An 18,689-nucleotide genomic window follows, 5' to 3' on the forward strand; every position below is an offset into this window, starting at 1 on the left:
TAAAAAATCTTTTACCAGTCTCATAATTCATGACTCTTCGATTAAAGAGGAGAAACAGCAAGATACAAAATACAAAAGTCCAAATTTAAAATGCGTTTCACTTTATATTCATTTGAAAAAACAAAACTCTGATACATTCATACAATATGATACATTCACTTTATTATTGGGGTTTTTTGTGTTAAGAAAATTCTCTCAATGAGGTTCAGAGTTGCTTGAGTCAGTTGACACAAAGGTTCAATCTTGCAGCAAGGAAACAAGTCTGCTCAACAGATCACAAAGCTGACACAGGGTTGTCTGAGTTCTAAAATGATAAGGCCTGATATAGTGAAGTGTATGGACCCACAGGCAAAATGGGGCCCCAGGCACATGAGGAAATCTGTCAGGTTCATTTGGGTTCGCAGTTGGATAGTTTCAAGTGCATAATTGTTGCGCACGCCTGAAAATCTATTTCATAGAGCTGACTGTTCCTTGGAAAGGAAAAAGCTTAGGTATGTGGAGTTGGGGGCAGAATCAGAGCAGCGAGGATGGAAAGTTAGAATATGTCCAGTGGAAGTAGGGTAGAGGATTTGTTGCAAAGTCTGTTGTCTCATTGGTAGGGAGCTGGGTGTAAGTGGACAGAGTGTGAGGAAAATAGTGAAGGAAGTGTCAGATGAGGCAGTAAAGTCCAGTCAGTGGATTTGGATTAGAAGTAGCTGGGGGCCCAGCAGGGGGGGCACTTAGGGAAGACAGAGATCCAGGATATTTAAGTGGAGGGTGTCGCCCATGTGAGCCCAGGCGGCCATTTAAGGTGAGTTGGCTTTGTTTTTTGCTGCCATAGTGATTGTAGGACTGTTTAGGTGAGTTTGTCTGCTGAATCTGCTAGTGTGTTTTGTCTTGCCTCCACCTCTGGCACCCTCTATACTTTCATTACCCCCTACCCAAACTAGGGTTTGAATCCCATTCCTACTTATCTTTACCTCTTCTATTTCTTTTCTTGTTTTTTTTTTTGGGGGGGGGGGCTTTTTATGCCTTTAATGATAGGACAGTTGGAGAGAGACAGGAATGCAGGGGGCAGAGAGAGAGGGGAGCCATGCAGCGAAGGTCTGTCCGGTGCGGGACTCGAACCGGGGCCAGCTGCAGCGAGGACTGCAGCCTCTGTACATGGGGCGGCTGCTTAACCCACTACGCCACCGACCACCCCTACCTCTTCTATTTCTACCCACTACAGGAACCAGGGAATGTATCCCGACCCCGCAATGACTGGTGTGCAGTTGGTGAGAGGCTGGGTTAGCTGGCAGTCGTGGAAAAAAAAAAAGATGGTTGTTGTGTTGTGAGAAGCTGTGTTGGCTGGCATTAGGGTGGTGACTACGGGACGCCAGTGATCATTGTCTAGCCTCCTGGAGGTGTTGTGGGCCCAACCAGACGAAACACTGATGAAAGGAGGTTTCCACCTGATGACCCTAATGACATGTTGGTCAGTTATAGGGAATTATTTACTGAGCCTGGTCCATTTTTTTTCTTTAGTACAAGTTTCATAAGACTGCTTTGTTCACAGAATATAGAACTAGCAAAAATAGGAGGCCTTCTTCAGCATCGAAGGTTAAACTAACAAGATAGGAGGCCTCCCCCAGCACACAGTGCCCCTTAATCTTCCTACACCGTAAAATATTCTTACTTGTTTTTCTCATAGTATAACTTCATCATGGTTTTTTTTTCCATTTGCCAGAAAGCTATGTTTATGAAAAGAAGAGAATAAAATAATACAAATTTCCTTTCCGTAAGTTTCCTTTGTTATGATGTGTCTTTGTTTGGGATTGAGTTTAAAATAGCTGCTGCATTCGCAGGGAACAGATGACTGAGTTCAAGGAGGCCGCTGGGATGCTGGTTTATATGACAGTTTTTAAATAAATTTAAAAAAAAAAAAAAAAAGGTGGAATAGGAATGTTTTTTTTTCTTTTTTCACTTCAAGATTAAAAACATAAATCATCTAGTTTCACATCAGTGAATATTAGATTGTCTTTTAGATCAAATTTTACTTAGAAGGAAGAAGAAGCAAGGCACGTCCTGGACTCTTTACACACACAAGTAATCCCTAATTACATCTACCAGTCAGGTTATGTGCTTTGAAATGAAAGACTTTTTCATTTTGATGCGTATCAAGATTTGGATCCAGTATTTTTTTTCAATTCAGCCTTGGTATACAGTTTGAGATTGCTCTAGTTTGAGGAAGCAGTTTTGAATCTGTGTCTGCATTGTAAGCCTCCATAGTTTTGTAGCTTTTCAAGGCTTGTTTGTAAGATCTCTTTCAAATGGTACAATTAAAACCTCCAAAAAATATGGAGTTGTTAAATGAAAATACCAAACAGCAAAACGTATAGAATGCTTTGTATTTCATATTAATTACAAAAAAAAGACCATCCATGCATGATACATTCACTTTATTGTTTTTTTTTTTGTTTTTCCATTTGCCAGAAAGCTATGTTTATGAAAATAAGACAAATAAAATAATACATATTTACTGTACAAGTCAAAGTAGTTTTTTTTCCAAAACAGAGAACACAGAAGGTTTATGCAGGAGCCACAGAGGAGACCTCTGTCTTTGATGTGGATACTTCAGAGCCATCATCCACCTGTTTGCCAAACAGTTGCAGGATGCATGTGCGGAACTGAGGGGGGAAAAGATGAAAATGTATTTTTTAGAAAAAGTATCAATTCACATTGGACGAGGTAAGTTAATAAATGCAGCAATGAGACTGTGCGCACCTGTCGGTTCATGAAGACATATATGACTGGGTTGTAGATGGTGGCGCTCTTTGCAAAGTATGCAGGCATGGCAGCAGTCAGAGGATGGAAGGCGTATCCAGGGTTGGCCGCAGCAAAGCAGGCAAAGAAGGTGTAAGGTCCCCAGCACACACAATAAGCTATGATCATGACAACCACCATCCTGGATACTTCTCTCTCAGCTTTCTGGGTTGACTCAGATTCCTTCTGCTGCATGGCAACCTGCGGTCCACAAATCAAGTGGGTCAGATTTTGTCAGGCTTTGACAAATGCTCTATGAAGTTATGTTAAAACACAATTGGAGGAAAACTTACAGCACGGATGGCCAACCACACAGCAAGGTAGCACAAAATGATGACAGCCAGGGGAAGGATGCAGCATGTAATCATAAGAACAATCATGTAGGACAAGACTCCAGGGTCGTCACTGCCACTGAATACATCAGGCCCACAGGAAGTTTTCAGTCCATGGGGCCAATACCTGGTACGAGAAACGGTTTAGTCTTCACTTCGTGTTCCAACACTCAAAGTCCACTCTGTATTTCTACTGATCAAAGAATCATATTGATACGATTGCAAAATAAACAGAAAAAAGAAGCAGCAGATTACCTGCTCCATCCAAAGACGGGAGGAGCACACCACGCTGCAGACCACACCCAGGAGAACACAATTCCACCTGTGGCCCATTTGGCATCAAACTTGACATTTCCAAAAGGTTTGCACACAACTACCCATCTCTCCCAGGAGATGATAGTTAGGGACCAAAGAGCAGCAATACCTGTGTAAAGAAGAAGGAAGCTCCGTGAATGTATCAAGATAGTTAACAATATGTAGCCAAGAATTCTCTGTGTACATATAGTGTGTATTCCTATGTCATACATAATTACTGTGACCACTCACCACAAGTTGAGACAGTGTAGCCTTCAAAGACGCACATTGGGTGTCCCAGAATGAAATATCCAAAATACTGGTTGCACACACTGATGGTGCTGGCAAAAACCGTCTCTCCAAGATCAGCTATAGCAAGATTAACCAAGATCCAGTTCAGAGGGTGACGCAGTTTCTTGAACTTTGCTGTGGCCACCAATACGAGGCCATTGGTGAAGACCGATGCAATCACCACAAAAATCATCCAGATTGTTGAAACATTGTAAATCCATCGGGGAGCAATGTGGTAGTTGGGTCCCTCAAAGGGATCTGGAAAAACAAGTACAAGAAATCGTATTATAATCAAGTCAGAAACTTTTGCAGTTTAATGATTCCACAAGTCCATTTTGTGATAAGAAATGTTATCATTTTGAGAGAACACATATCAATATACTTTGTGCTGTAACATCCATCCATTTTCTATACCACTGAGTCGGTTAGGTTGTGGGGGGGCTGGAGCCTATCCCAGCGGTCATTGGGCGAGAGTCAGGGTACACCCTGGACAGGTCGCCAGTCCATCACAGGGCCACACGGAGATAAATGAGACAAACAACCGTACATGCGCACACTCACTCCTAAGGACAATTTTAGAGACACCAATTAACTTAACATACATGTTTTTGGACGGTGGGAGGAAGCTGGAGTAAAAGAGAACGCGCAAACTCTACACAGAAAGGCCCCAGCCGGGAGTTGATCCTGGAACCTTCTTACTGTGAGGCGACGGTGCTAACCACCACACCACCGTGCGGCCCCTATTCTGTAATATATTGTATTTTATTTTGTGAACTGTAGACTCTACCTGGTTATATAACTCTGACAAGGTCCATTTTGCAGCATTTTACAATAATAGTTTTGGTCCTAACAACCAAGTTTTAAAAAATCTTAGACTAAATATAAGTGCATAAGACTAACTGACTTTACACGTCATCTAAGTCAGATTGTGTATCAAGTTTCATTCAGTCACAAACATTCTTTAAAACAATACTATGTAACATTTCTACCTTAAAATAACAGCTTGAAAAAAATTGTGTGGCTAGAATGAGTTTGAATATTACGATTGGCCTGTCTTGAGTTGGAATAACTGCGCTATGTAACTTTGCTGGACCGGCCCGGGAGCTGAGAGGAAGTACTTCGACTTGCTTTCTGGCACACCTACCGCAAAAACAAATAGACCCCTCTCACGCTCCCAGGTATAAGGCTAAGCTAGCGCAACATTGTCAGTACGATCATCATGGCAGAGGCACCGAAGAAACAGAAGAAGAAGTTGACTGATGAAGCAAGGAAGAGAAAGAGAGAGGCCGACAAAGCAAGAGACCGGACTAGAGTTGCTCTCGGAACAGCCTGTAGGGGGAGCTCCATAATGGGTTTTTTGAGAAGTTACATTGTATTGCTTTAAACTGTATACTCCACAAACAAAATGTGGCTGTGAATGTTGTAAAATTTTCTTCTGAATCAAGTTCGAAATAACTTATCAAAACACAAAAAGATTTTTTCCACCACTGTGAGTACTTTTTCTAGCCTGTAATGTTTTTGTTGCAGTCCTTCAGATGTTATACATTTCCATCAAATGACTCAAAAGATGAAGTGATAATACTGTACCTTTGGTATTATTGCTGTTTGTGTAAGAAAAGGCAGAACCCCTTGTTGTTTCTTCATTGTACCGTCTGGCAGCAAATGACTGTTTTCCCCACTCCTCTGCCATTCTGATCTTAGATGGAGGTCCTCTGTTGTCGGGTCTTCTTGTTACTTTGAACTTCCCGAGGATGACCGGTGCCTCTCGTCTCGCTTTTATACCTTTGACTTCAGATAGGATTACTTCATAATCATGCTGTCGCAGCCAGGTTGTACCACTTGGCAGTGACACTCAAAGGGGATTATTTATTTTGAACGGTAATTAAAAGTATCGGCTAATGAGGTTTAGACACTAAGCAGATTTCCGTACACTCAGTTAAGAGGATTTTGATGCCTCATTTTCCTTCAAGATATTGTGCTTTTTTTTTTCTATAAAGCACTTTAGAAAGGAATACATAATCATGCAGAAAACTGCACATCTCGAACAAATGCTACAAAGCAAATGTTTGCATTCTCAAGTATTCAGATACATGTGTGTATTGCCGCTTTTCTCAGATCCAGTTTGTCCACAGAAACCTGTCACTGACAGGTGAAGCACTGCTCATTGTGTTCTACTACAGAGTTTTGGTAACAGCACTTCCCAACAGTAAGAACTTCCAAAAGTAGGGCAGCAGCGGGCTTTGTAAAAACTTCTTAGGAAGGGTTCAGAGAAAACAACAATAAAAACAAAAGAGTCTGTTCATCTGGCTTCCATACAATCCAGATGTAAGTCTGATGGGATCTGTGGGAAAAAAACTGAAGCTATGAATATCTGACTCCACAACTACAAAGTCCAAATGATCTATTGCTAACATCCTGGTACCAGACACTCGAGAACAAACTCAGATGTTCTTTTGGAACTAGGATTTTTTTTTTTTTTTTTGCTTATGCAGAGGTAATGCAATCTCAGACTGTTTCTGTTCAGTTAAGTGGCTTTAGCTCTGTAGCTCTGTTGGACATAGAAATCTTTTACCAGTCTCATAATTAATGACTCTTCGATTGAAGAGGAAAAACAGCAAGAAACAAAACACAAAAGTCCAAACTTTGTAGTCATTTGAAAAAACAACTCTGATACATTCAGACAATATGACACATTCACTTTACAAATACATATTTTTGGTCTGTAACTTGATATCATGTATGATGCTGTCGTCTTGAAAACTGGGTAAATGTATGGATCTTGGTTAGCCTCAAGGGCGTAAGTTTGGGTTTAGCTTTGGTAGGGACACTTCCCAACAACCCCACCCCCAACCCACAGAGGGACTAAAAACAAAAAGGAGTCACTGAATTATGCTGAACAAGAAAATATTTGATCGAATTGAAGCCCCAACGGTACAGCTGCTGCTTCCACAACCTGCACTACATCTGTACTGGATCTCCGAGTTTCCTGAATGTAGTTCAAAATAATATATCAATGAATAAAATGTAGACCTTAGCCTATATGATGACTATATGCATTACACTTTTCAAACTTATTAGAAAAACTTTTGAATATTACAGGAATAGCCAAGATTTAGGCTTTATGGAACCAACTTTGTTTCTAATTCAAAAATAGAGAGAGAAAAAAACATCTCCTGATAAAAAAAAATGCTAATGTAAAATAAAAGTAGCCTCCTAGCCTACATTTCATTCACACCATAACACCTCAATAACCCTTTTCCATAGTAGAATGAGTGTTTACGTTAGGATAGAAGTCTGGCATAGTGTGGGTAGTTCGCTACTACTTACTCTCTGGGTGGTGAAATAACTTTGGATGTCCCTTTTCTTTTTGGGTGACATTTTCTATTTACAAAGCAGAAACACGGGCAAAAATGGCGAGACCAAACGAAATATTAATGTGAGGATTTACTTTCATGAGTTTGTGGCGTCAATCCTGTCTGTGAAAGCCAATCAGATATTTTACCGTCAATCCAACATTTTACAGCCATTCTGCAACACAGCCCGTCTTGACCTTCAGCCAATCAAATGGCAGCATATCTAACGTTGGTGCAATGCAGGTTACACTGAACATTGAGACGAGAGGGCACGCAGGAAAAATCGTTTCTCTACAAATGCTTAATACTACAAATGAATTTGTGAAAAATATTATATTTAATGCATTTCGTAAAAAAAATGTTACATTAGAATATTCTCAAAAATATTGGTGGCTCTGTTTTCCCCAAACATTAGTTTTGACTTTTCCCTGCAAGCTTACGACCTTGGTTGACCTGACTGAACGGACAGGTCTTAAAGCAGATTTAAAGACGGACTACACTGTGAGGCATGTGAGGCAAGTAAAACACCTTTAATCCCTCCGTGAGAAGAGATTCACCCCAGAATATCGGACTTTTTTTTTTTTTACCCACCTTTGACCCGTGTTGTGCAAAAAAGGTCTGCCAGGTACTAACAGGTGTTATGCCTAGAAGTACTTGCCTGCCGAGAAATGCATCCTCATTCGCGGGAGCGTTACAGGTATGGATTATTAAATTTATCCAATAAAGTTACAGTGATAATATTGAGCTGACAATGGTGTTTCATTCGTTCATATCTTTTCATGTGGATGAATAATACATGTACACTTATGATAATCCGACAATTGCACATTTTATAGCATCTCTTTCACATATTATTTTTATTATTGTGCAAATATTCCAAAGGGCCGTGACTAACACTTTTATAGTAGGCTAAGGCCGAAATAATTTTCTATGAATATCAATCTTTACTCAGTATAGCCCAGATGAAATAATCCAAAAATTAACCTAAAACTATGAAATTTGACTATTTTAATTTTAAAGACAATTTTGAACTTATTGAAATTCGCATCTTAATTCAATCAGGTAAACAAATGATAATGTAGTTATATCATTCCATTCTCTCTTTAAAGCAGGGGACCATCAGGGGATGCATTTTCCGGCAAAGGTCTGCCGATGATTTGCCGAAAAATGCATCCCCTGCTGGTCCCGCAAATGGGGATGCATTTGTCGGCAGGCATTTCGGCATAACACCGGCCGCGGGAGCGCACACAGCAGCTCGTTGAGCGGTAGCGCAAAACCGTCTGCTTTTCTCTGGAATAAACGGTCATATATGCAAATACACACAACTGCATTATAATGTAATTATAGCTGTGTCCAAAAGAAGTGCATTTTGTAGAAAAATCAGACATGGCAATTAAGCCTCGTTTCCACTATGCAGTCCGGTACGGGTCGGTTCAGAACATTCAGAATTGCTCACATTTCAGAATGCTCTCCGTTGTTGGTGAGGAGGCAACGGGAGCTCAATGGCTGCGCGAAACGAAAAAGTTTTCCAGCTGATTGCCGCAAAAAAATGGCAGAGAGTGGTTTCAATCGGACCGCGAGCCAGTGTCGCATTAAGCTGAAGAAACTTGGAGGTGGTTCGAAATTATGGATGTTATTTGCTATTTACGCATCGGCACACACTCCGCCCACCCCCGAGGGTCCCCTTTGTACAGTGGGAACGCAAGCTGATCCGACCCGTACCAGACTGCATAGTGTACCACTGTATAGTATTTGCTTCTCAGGGGTTTGGATGTGTTTTGCAGTTTTCAATGAGTTTTCACCCGTCTAAAACTGATTGAAGGCATAGTTACTATTAATGTTATACTGAAAAGGGTTTTCTTCCCCAAAATGACTTTATATCACTCAGAAAAGTTATATTTACAAGATTTGACTTCAACCAGTGCTTCTTACCACTTGAAAAATGGATAAAGGGACATTACAATGTAAAAAGCAGAGTATTTCGGCTGCCAAAAATTGATTCATGCTTCTGGTGTTGTACATAGAGGGATATTTTGCCCCAAAATGACTTTTTATCACTAGGCAGAGTTATATTTATAAGATTTGACCTCAACCAGTGATTCTTATCACTTGAAAAATGGGTAAAAGGACATTATAATGTAAAATTCAGACTATTTCGCCGGCCAAAAACTGACTCATGCCTCTGATATTGTGCGATGAGGCGGTTTCTGCCCCAAAATGGCTTTATATCACTCAGCAGAGTTTGCCCATGTGGAAGAAAGTATTTTACCCTGTAATGAAACAGGGTAAAAATACCTCGTTTGACATCTTAATATGAACATGTTCTGACCTATGTCCACTTGTGATACATAATCATTTAATTCATAAGTTTTGAGAAATAATGTATTTATTTTGAACAGACAGTCGTACAGAAAAATATACTGCCAAACTGAAAGACAGATAGACAAACACACACACACACACACACACACACACACACACACACACACACACACACACATTAATAATCAAACAATAATATACTGGAACAATACGTAGCATGCATGCTACTGGCATGCTGCACACACATATGATATCCTTCCTTTTTTGGGGTACTCGGCACAGCTCTTGTGGTACCACCGTGGGCACCTGTCACACCGGATCTAACAAAGATTGTGAATGATTATTAAATTGTTAGGAATGTATGATATTAGGCATTTTTTATTAATCAAAGCCCAATTTAGGAAGCACAGGTAAAACACTTACCCACAAAGTGTCCCCTGAGTGCTCTCCACAGATATGACATAGGTTTGTCAGGTCATCTTGCAATACAAAGAACAAGGGTCAGTCAGTAATGTTTGTCAGAGTAATGGTATATTAATTAGAAAAGGAAATTAGAAAAAAAAACACCTGTATTCATAAGAAGAGAGAGCTATTTCTTCCCATATACTGTTGACACTGGATGTTGATGTGTACAACTGCATTCAGCAAACTGTGAATATTAGATGCCACAATGTATTTATTATGAAAATGAACAGTAATTGGACATGAAGTGACATTTGACCAATGTCCAAAATTGATAGTAGCATTAATCTTTGTGTAGTTTAAGTAATTGAAGTAACCCAACAACACATAATAGTAAAATCCCTAAACAACATAATACTTTACTTTCTTTCTCTTACATATCAAATAATATCTTGCCATTGTGCATATTTATCAAACATGCTTGTGTTACACGAAACAGTTACACAAGGTTCAGAGCAATGATGAATAAGATTCTTCATGTTATAATATACCTTCAAAGCATAAACCCCACAGGACGTGGCATCTTGCTGGATCGGGTGGGTCTTTGTTTCACACGCCCACCTCGAATGATTCAGCCTCCTTTGTCTCATGGACGATCTAACAACACAAATAGAAATTATTTGAAATGACACATTTAATAGTGGAATGGGCATGGAGCATGAGGAAAAGAGAACTGGATGTAAAATGAAAAGAAAAATCATTTTCACTTGAAAGTAAAGAAGATTTTGTGTATTAGCTGAAGTAGTGACAGTACAGGGAAACACAATTAGTACAGCCTTTTATTAGCTTAGATTTTGTTTTTCTTATTTCATTCACAATTGTGATAGGTAAAAAGTAATTTAGGATACATTCAAGTAAGACTCTGGATAAGGGATTTATCTGAAGATAATAATTGGGATGATTTAAATCATAGCATGAAATTACAGCATAAGACTCTTAGCTTAGACAGGCCTATCATTTATCTTAAAGCTATAATAGCTTTATTTGAGTTTCTTGCCTCTGCAGCTAAGACTTTGACCAAACTAAATCTAATAACTTGTCTATTTTTATTTTCATTGAAACTTAAATGTAATTTCACAACCCTAAACGATAAGTCTGGTCAGAATTGTATAGTAGCCTAATTGTTATATTTGTGCTGACCATGTTATTGCCACTTATTGGCTATTTTGTCATGGCTTATTTGTCTGCATCTACATTTGTGTTTCTCCGTTGGCCTGCAGTGCAGTATTCTCCTTACAGGCAGGCCTAGCAATAGATTTGTGTGTCAGTATTTTATAGCTTTAATATTTACATTAGTGTATGGTTCAACATACACAGTGTAATTATGTTTTTGAACTCTATATGCTCATTTCTCCAAACAGTTCATGGGATTTTTTTGGCTCTCAGCCTTGCTTTGCTTAATCAGAACGACAAACAATTTTTATGTGAATTATTTTTTTATTATTTATTTTTTTGTAAACACTTTTTATTGGGGTTTTCAAAATTTAACATACACACAATATTTGACATATCGATATATCAATGACACATATATACACCAAAAAAAACAAAAATAAACAAAGACAAAAAAATAAATCAAATAAATACCCATGAGAAGCGACATAAATGAAAGAGGATGTCGAGTAGTTCAGTGGTGTCTTCATATTAACATCAGGCAAAAGCCTCGTATCCACTATGCAGTCCGGTACGGGTCGGTTCAGAAAAGTTCGCTTATTTCAGTGTTTCCATTACCACGAAAGTGTACCGGTCCCATGGAACCCGTTACCATTTTTGTAACCCTTCTGCTTGGGGTACCTAGCACACAGGAACGGTTCCATTCTCTGCTCTCCGTTGTTGGTGAGGAGGCTGTGCAGCGGGAGCTCGATGGCGCTGTGCGAAACGAAAAAGTTTTCCAGCTGATTGCCGCAAAAAATGGCAGAGAGTGGTTTCAATCGGACCGCGAGCCAGTGTCGCATTAAACTGAAGAAGCTTGGAGGTGATTCGAAATTATGGATGTTATTTGTTATTTGCTATTATTTGCTATTTACGCTTCGGCACGCGCTCCGCCCACCCCTGAGGGTCCCCTTTGTACAGTGGGAACGCAAGCTGACCCCAAAGCGACCCGACCCGATAGTGGATATGAGGCTTAAGTTGCGGGAAGTGTTGGTTTACTTCTGTTGAAGTGATCTATAAAAGGGTTCCAGATATGAAATTTATTTTCACACCCTCTCAAGGAGAATTCAATTTTTTGCAATTGTGGATGTTGCATAACATCTTTCCAGAGGGCAGAGTGAGTCGGGGGTCGAACCTGCTTCTGTCACAGTTCAGTCATCAAGCCATCAGTACTTTTCCATTGATCCTGCCTCTGCCCCACTCAGCCTGTCAGCCACACCCACCTCCGCAGTTTACTCTACTCACCTGTGCACACAGCTGCCTCTCATCACATGCAATCAGCCCAGCATATACTCACCAGCTCCACACTCACTCCTTTGCCAGATTGTTCTTTGCCATCCGAGACTTTCCAGCATTCTCCTGCCTGTCTTCCCGGTACCGACCTCGCCTGTCCCTGATTCCCCTGCTTCGTCTGTCTTCTGGTAAATCAACCCAGCCTTCTGTCCCTGACCAAGAGTTTAGCCTCTCCTCTCCTGATTCCTGTTTGCCGGTTTCTGAACTGTTTGCCTGTCTGCCGGAGTCTTAGTAAAACGTTGAACTTTTACCACAATTTCTTAGTCCTTTGTACTGCAATTGGGTCCATACACCACCCATTACAGCTTCCAGTTCAGTAAAATCAGTCTGTGTGCTAGAAGAGATATAAATGTTATCATGCTTTATTGAGAGCTAGACAGTACAAGACCAGGTTCTTTAACTCCAAAGATAGCTGTCAGTGGGTTAAGGCCGGTGCACACCTTTACGATTCGTGTACGATTTTGTCGGCCCGATGACTTCGCATGGGAATCCTAAAGGTGTGCGGTAGCAGCCGACAAACGATTTTGTCGTTTGTCGTTTCATCGGATCAAACCAAACATGTTTGATATTTCCGTACGGATTTTCCTTGTGCCGAATACAATCGTATGTGTGTGCGGTCTCTGTTCCGATGTCATCGCGCAAGATTGGGAATAGTGCACTTAGTCACGTTGGACGACTACTACACAAACATGCTCATGCACAAAACCTGTTCTCAATGGCACGATTACAGCGACGCAGTAGAATTATGATAAATAATGCAAGCCGAATACGAATATGTGGTGGGTAGAGCTGAAAAAAGTAGAGCTGATAAAGAAGTTGGGGAGCAGCATTTTTCTCTCAATTTGAAGCCAAGCAGGTATATAATCTTGCAGCCAAAAGGAGAGTGCCTGTAAGTTGCATGCCCAATAATAGAATTTGAAATGAGTTAGACCCATTCCCCCCTCCAACTTGGAGCAAGCAAGAAGTGCTTCCTTATCCGAGGGGTCTTTTTATTCCATATAAAACTGGAAATCAATTTTTCTAGTTTTTAAAAAAAAGCCATTATTAATAAAAATTGGAATACTCTGAAAAAGAAATAGAAATTTAGGAAGGATGTTCATTTTAATTACATGGATTCGTTCAGCCAGCGAAATAGGCAGATTCGATCACTTTTTAAAATCCTGTTTTGTACGTTCTAGAAGTTCTGCAAAGGTTTGTTTGAATAAAGAAGAGAAAGTTTCCGTGATAATGATCCCTAGGTACAACCTTAAATGGGAGAGAACTAAATGTATGTCCGTGGGCACTAGCATTAATGGGAAATAAAACACTTTTGGAAAGCTTGTACCCCGATACCTTACCAAAGTCATCTAGTATAGACAAGATGTTGGAAATGGATGTTGAAGGATTGGTGATATACAGTAACAGATCATCTGCGTATAACGACACCTTATGCTCCCTCTCTCCCCTCGTAATTCCTGTATAAATATCTGTGGTACGTAAAGATATTGCAAGTGGCTTATAAGCCAAAGCGAAGAGAAGTGGAGAGGGCAACCTGGTGGAGCGGTTTAGAGGGAAATATTCAGATCTGAACTTGTTTGTGTGGACAGAGGCTAAGGGTGAGGCATAAAGTAATCTTATCCTGGCAATAAATTTTGAATTTTGAAAGAGTTGTAAATAGAAAGTCCCACTCGACCCTGTCAAAAGCCTTCTCTGCATCGAGAGATATTAGCACTTCTGGAAAATGCAAATTTGAGCTGGAAGAATAAATAATATTTAATAAACGCCGGAGGTTAAAAAATAAATGTCAATCTTTAATAAAACCTGTTTGGTCCCCCGATATCACTGTGGCGAGCACTTTCTCCAGTCGTGCAGCTAAATTCTTGGCCAACAATTTCATATCTACACCCAGAAGGCTCACAGGTCTATACAAACCTGCTGAGTGGATCCCTATCTTTTTTAAGCAGTAGAGAGATGCTGGCTTGATTAAAAAGTTGGTGGGAGGAGACCTGTTCTCAGGGATTCATTAAATACTTCAAGTAATAAAGGAGAGATAAGTTCTATAAATGTTTTGTAAAATTCTGCTGTGTACCCATCTGGGCCCGGGGCTTTTGAGCTCTGCATGTTACATATAGCTTGTCGTATTTCATCCAAAGTAATAGCTTCCTCAAGATACTCTATCTTTATCTTCTGGAGTTATAGAAGGTATATCCAATTTATCGAGAAAGCCATCAATTAATATGGGGTCATTATGTGAATTATTTAAGCAACCACAATAGCTGTGTCACCATAAAAGAATGCTTAAAGTGATACTCCGGAGTAGATTCAACCTGGGGTCATTTGAACCGTGATATCCAGCCAAGTAGCCCACCCGCAGTTTTTTCGATATTGACTGAACATCAGCTGAGTTACAGAGTTATCCCGAATAGCTTCGTACAAGGGTTAATGGATCCTGGTCCGTATCTCCAAAATTACCACACTAAAATCACATGCCATGACACCAAACTTCTACAGTAGTACAAATATGGTCTGTACTCACCAAACGATGCATTTGGAAGTTTGAAAATAGTCCAGGAGTTTATTATTATCAACACAAGCCTAATAGCTTCTCTGCAGCTAAAGCTGCGTCGACGTCACTTCAGAGAGCTGGGAGCTTCAAAGTAAGATGAGGGTTGATCTACTACTGTAGACAACAAAGTATATACTATATTCTTATAGTTCTGCTGGACCTGAGTGCTGCTTTTGACACAGTTGACCATGCGATCTTATTACAGAGGTTAGAAGACTGGGTGGGAATCTCTGGTCGTGCTTTAAACTGGTTTAAGTCCTATCTGGAGGACAGGAAATATTTTGTTGAAATTGGTAACTGTGTCTCGGACCAAATGGCTATGACCTGTGGGGTTCCCCAGGGGTCAATCCTGGGACCCGTATTGTTCAATCTGTACATGCTTCCACTAGGCCAGCTAATACGCAGCTATAATGTGTCCTACCACAATTATGCAGATGACACTCAGATCTACGTGTCACTGACGGCAGGAGAACATGGGCCTGTAGATACATTGTGTCGCTGCATCGAACAGATCAGTGTGTGGATGCAAAACAATTTCCTCCAGCTAAACTCAGACCAAACTGAAATCATTGTCTGTGGCCCACAGAAACAAAGAGAAAGTGTTATCAGTCACCTTGAGACTCTCTCTCTAAAACCTAACTATCAAGTTAGAAATCTCGGGGTAATATTGGACTCAGACCTGAACTTTAACAGCCACATTAAATCAGTAACATCAGCAGCTTTTTACCATCTAAAAAACATTGCCAGAATCAAAGGAATAGTGTCTAAACCAGACTTAGAAAGACTAATCCATGCGTTAGTCTCCAGCAGGTTAGACTGCTGTAACAGCCTGCTCACTGGGCTCTAAACGGGCTGTAAGACAGCTGCAGTACATCCAGAACGCTGCTGCTCGAGTCCTGACTAGAACCAGGAAATACGACCATATTAGTCCAGTGCTCAGGTCTCTGCACTGGCTTCCTGTCGCTCAGAGAATAGACTTTAAAACAGCTCTGCTTGTGTACAAGTCTCTTCACGGTCAAGCGCCAAAGTACATCTCTGACATGTTAGAGCCATATGAACCAACTCGGGCTCTGAGAACCTCAGGGAGGGGTCTCCTGCTGGTGCCCAGAGTCAGGACTAAACAAGGTGAGGCTGCGTTTCAGTTTTATGCTCCTAAAATCTGGAACAGTCTTCCAGAAGATGTGAGACAGGCCTCAACTCTGACAATGTTTAAATCCAGGCTGAAAACAGTTCTATTTAGCTGTGCATATGACACCTGAAAGTATTTTATCTGCACTCTTCACTTTTTAATTACTTAATGATTATTTTAATGGGTTTTAAATTTCTGTCTTTTATTTTTTTTATTCCTTTTTAATGGTTTTATTGCCTTCTTGTGATTTTATGTAGCTGTAAAGCACTTTGAATTGCCCTGTGTATGAATTGTGCTCTGTAAATAAAATTGCCTTGCCTTGCCTATATTCTACATGTTTTTTTAATGAATTTTTATGTTCAAGTTATTTTATCAATGGAGAAACTGAGCAGCCTTGCTTTGTTGTCTACAGTAGTAGATCAACCTTCATCTTATTTTGAAGCTCCCAGCTCTCTGAAGTGACGTCGACGCAGCTTTAGCTGCAGAGAAGCTATCAGGCTTGTGTTGATAATAATTAACTCCTGGACTATTTTCAAACTTCCAAATGCATCGTTTGGTGAGTACAGACCATATTTGTACTACTGTAGAAGTTTGGTGTCATGGCATGTGATTTTAGTGTGGTAATTTTGGAGATACGGACCAGGATCCATTAACCCTTGTACGAAGCTATTCGGGATAACTCAGTAACTCAGCTGATGTTCAGCCAATATCGAAAAAACTGCGGGTGGGCTACTTGGCTGGATATCACGGTTCAAATGACCCCAGGTTGAATCTACTCCGGAGTATCACTTTAATATATTACAGTGTAACATCCTTCCACTGATCGATTACCTTTTTCTTTGGCCCAGTGGGTTCAGAAACAGGATTTTCTTTTTTGCTGGTAAGATCACCTACAAGATATAAATTCAATAAATATGATATACTGCGATACACACACACACACACAAATTGTGTTGGAAATTTAATTACCACCAAACAGCTGTGGCACGATCTGTAACATCGTACATAAAAATACATAAAAAATGTCTAGTGATATTTTTATATTGTGCTGTATTGATTAGTACAACAACATGAAAGAATATAGTTTAGTACCTTAATTTAGGTTTTTCAAATGAATCAATCGCTAATGCCCTACTGGTCTTGTTGTGGTTATACTTCCCCATGAGCATCGTGAGATATGCATTAATAACATGTAAGTTCGGCTTAGCCTGGGTGCCAGCCGAACTTAGCCCCGCCCATAAAAGTTTTGGTCGGGAAGTTCGGTCCGGCTCTGCTCAGTTGGAAAATCATTATGCCCGACCAAGAATCGGTTGACCCAATCAGATTGCCAGGGCGGGCTTTATACGATGATGGACAGATGATCCACAGGGACATTATCGACTACGTCACTAAAGAGCGCTTGGTTTGACTTCGTTTGAAACAAACATGGCTGCCGCTGGAGAGCTAGGGTGTGTAGATTCTGCCATCGAGTCTGTTCTACAGGATCTCCACATTGCATTCATTTTGAAAGACGAATAGAGGAATGCGATAAAGGCTTTTATCGATAGAAAAGATGTTTTTGCCGTCCTTCCTACAACAAGTGTGTGTCGCTTAATCTACGTCACATACTACGTTGCTCTGATTGGTTGTAGGTCTATCCAATTGAGCGAAGAGGCATTTTTTCTCCTGGTTCGGTTGAAACACGCCCCATACTCAAAACTCTATTGAGCGGTATCAGACTCACATTCTGACTAGAATCGTGAGTATGACGTAGTCAGGCTAAGTTCGGCTGGCACCCAGGCTAGTAAAATGTTGGATTGACTGTAAAATATCTGATTGGCTTTCACAAACAGGCTTGACGCCACAAAATCATGAAAGTAAATCCTCACATTAATATTTCGTTTGGTCGCCATTTTTGCCTGTGTTTCTGCTTTGTAAATAGAAAATGTCACCCAAAAAGAACAGGGACATCAAAAGTTATTTCACCACCCAGAGAGTAAGTAGTAGCTAACTATTGATGCATTATTTTGAACTACATTCAGGAAACTCAGAGATCCACTACAGATGTAGTGCAGGTTGTGGAAGCAGCAGCTGGACCGTCAGGGCTTCAATTGATCAAGTATTTTCTTGTTCAGCATAATTCAGTGACTCCTTTTTTTTTTTTTTTTTTAGTCCCTGTGTGGCTTGGGAATAAATAAATACTTAACTTGGCAAAGTCGACGTGGAACATGGATAACAAGACGGGTGAGACATGTAGGGCACGAAACGAAGGCAAAGATCCGATACACTGAGAGGGGAGACTGGAAACTAAATAGGGAGTGAGAGTGATTGGAGAGTGAGTGCAGCTGAGGGAAAAAACACAGGTGAAGTAAGTGAAACTAATGAACTGGTAAGTGAAGGGAAACTAAAACATGGCAAAACTAAAAACTAAACATGGACTAAGAACCAAAAACGTGACCTAAAACATGAAACTTAAAACATGAGTCCATGGGCGTGACACCAATATCCATACATTTACCCAGTTTTTAATGCAACAGCATCATACATGATATCTAAATACACTCTTGCACAGTGTTTGCTTTAACCTGCAATTTTAATTGAATGTCAAGTTACAGACCAAAAATATGTATATGTAAAGTGAATGTATAATATTTCTGAATACATCAGTGTTCTGTTTTTCCAAATGTCTTCAAAGTTTGGACTTTTGTGTTTTGTATAGTATAGTTTGTCTTTTCATTCACTGGAAAGATGTA

General features: G+C 40.2%; 1 protein-coding gene across 1 annotated transcript; it reads right to left on the bottom strand.

The window, feature by feature from the left end:
- Positions 1-2,549: 2,549 nt before the first annotated feature.
- On the bottom strand, positions 2,550-5,391 carry LOC142376764 (red-sensitive opsin). Its single transcript, XM_075460314.1, has 6 exons — positions 5,289-5,391; positions 3,663-3,959; positions 3,372-3,540; positions 3,078-3,243; positions 2,746-2,985; positions 2,550-2,648 (listed from the first exon to the last, which is right to left on the bottom strand). The coding sequence occupies exons 1-6, from the start codon at positions 5,389-5,391 to the stop codon at positions 2,550-2,552; spliced, it is 1,074 nt and encodes a 357-aa protein (XP_075316429.1).
- Positions 5,392-18,689: the final 13,298 nt, after the last annotated feature.

Source organism: Odontesthes bonariensis, chromosome 3 (assembly GCF_027942865.1).
Source record: "Odontesthes bonariensis isolate fOdoBon6 chromosome 3, fOdoBon6.hap1, whole genome shotgun sequence".
Classification (NCBI taxonomy): Eukaryota; Metazoa; Chordata; class Actinopteri; order Atheriniformes; family Atherinopsidae; genus Odontesthes; species Odontesthes bonariensis.

What these genes read in the sequence shown, in the direction of transcription:
- LOC142376764 (XM_075460314.1), bottom strand. Translation starts at nt 5,391, where the DNA reads ATGGCAGAGGAGTGGGGAAAACAGTCATTTGCTGCCAGACGGTACAAT. An exon ending in TGTGGTTGGCCATCCGTGCT is followed by an intron (nt 2,986 to 3,077) that starts GTAAGTTTTCCT and finishes TGTGGACCGCAG; the next exon opens with GTTGCCATGCAGCAGAAGGA. An exon ending in ATGTCTTCATGAACCGACAG is followed by an intron (nt 2,649 to 2,745) that starts GTGCGCACAGTC and finishes TTCCCCCCTCAG; the next exon opens with TTCCGCACATGCATCCTGCA.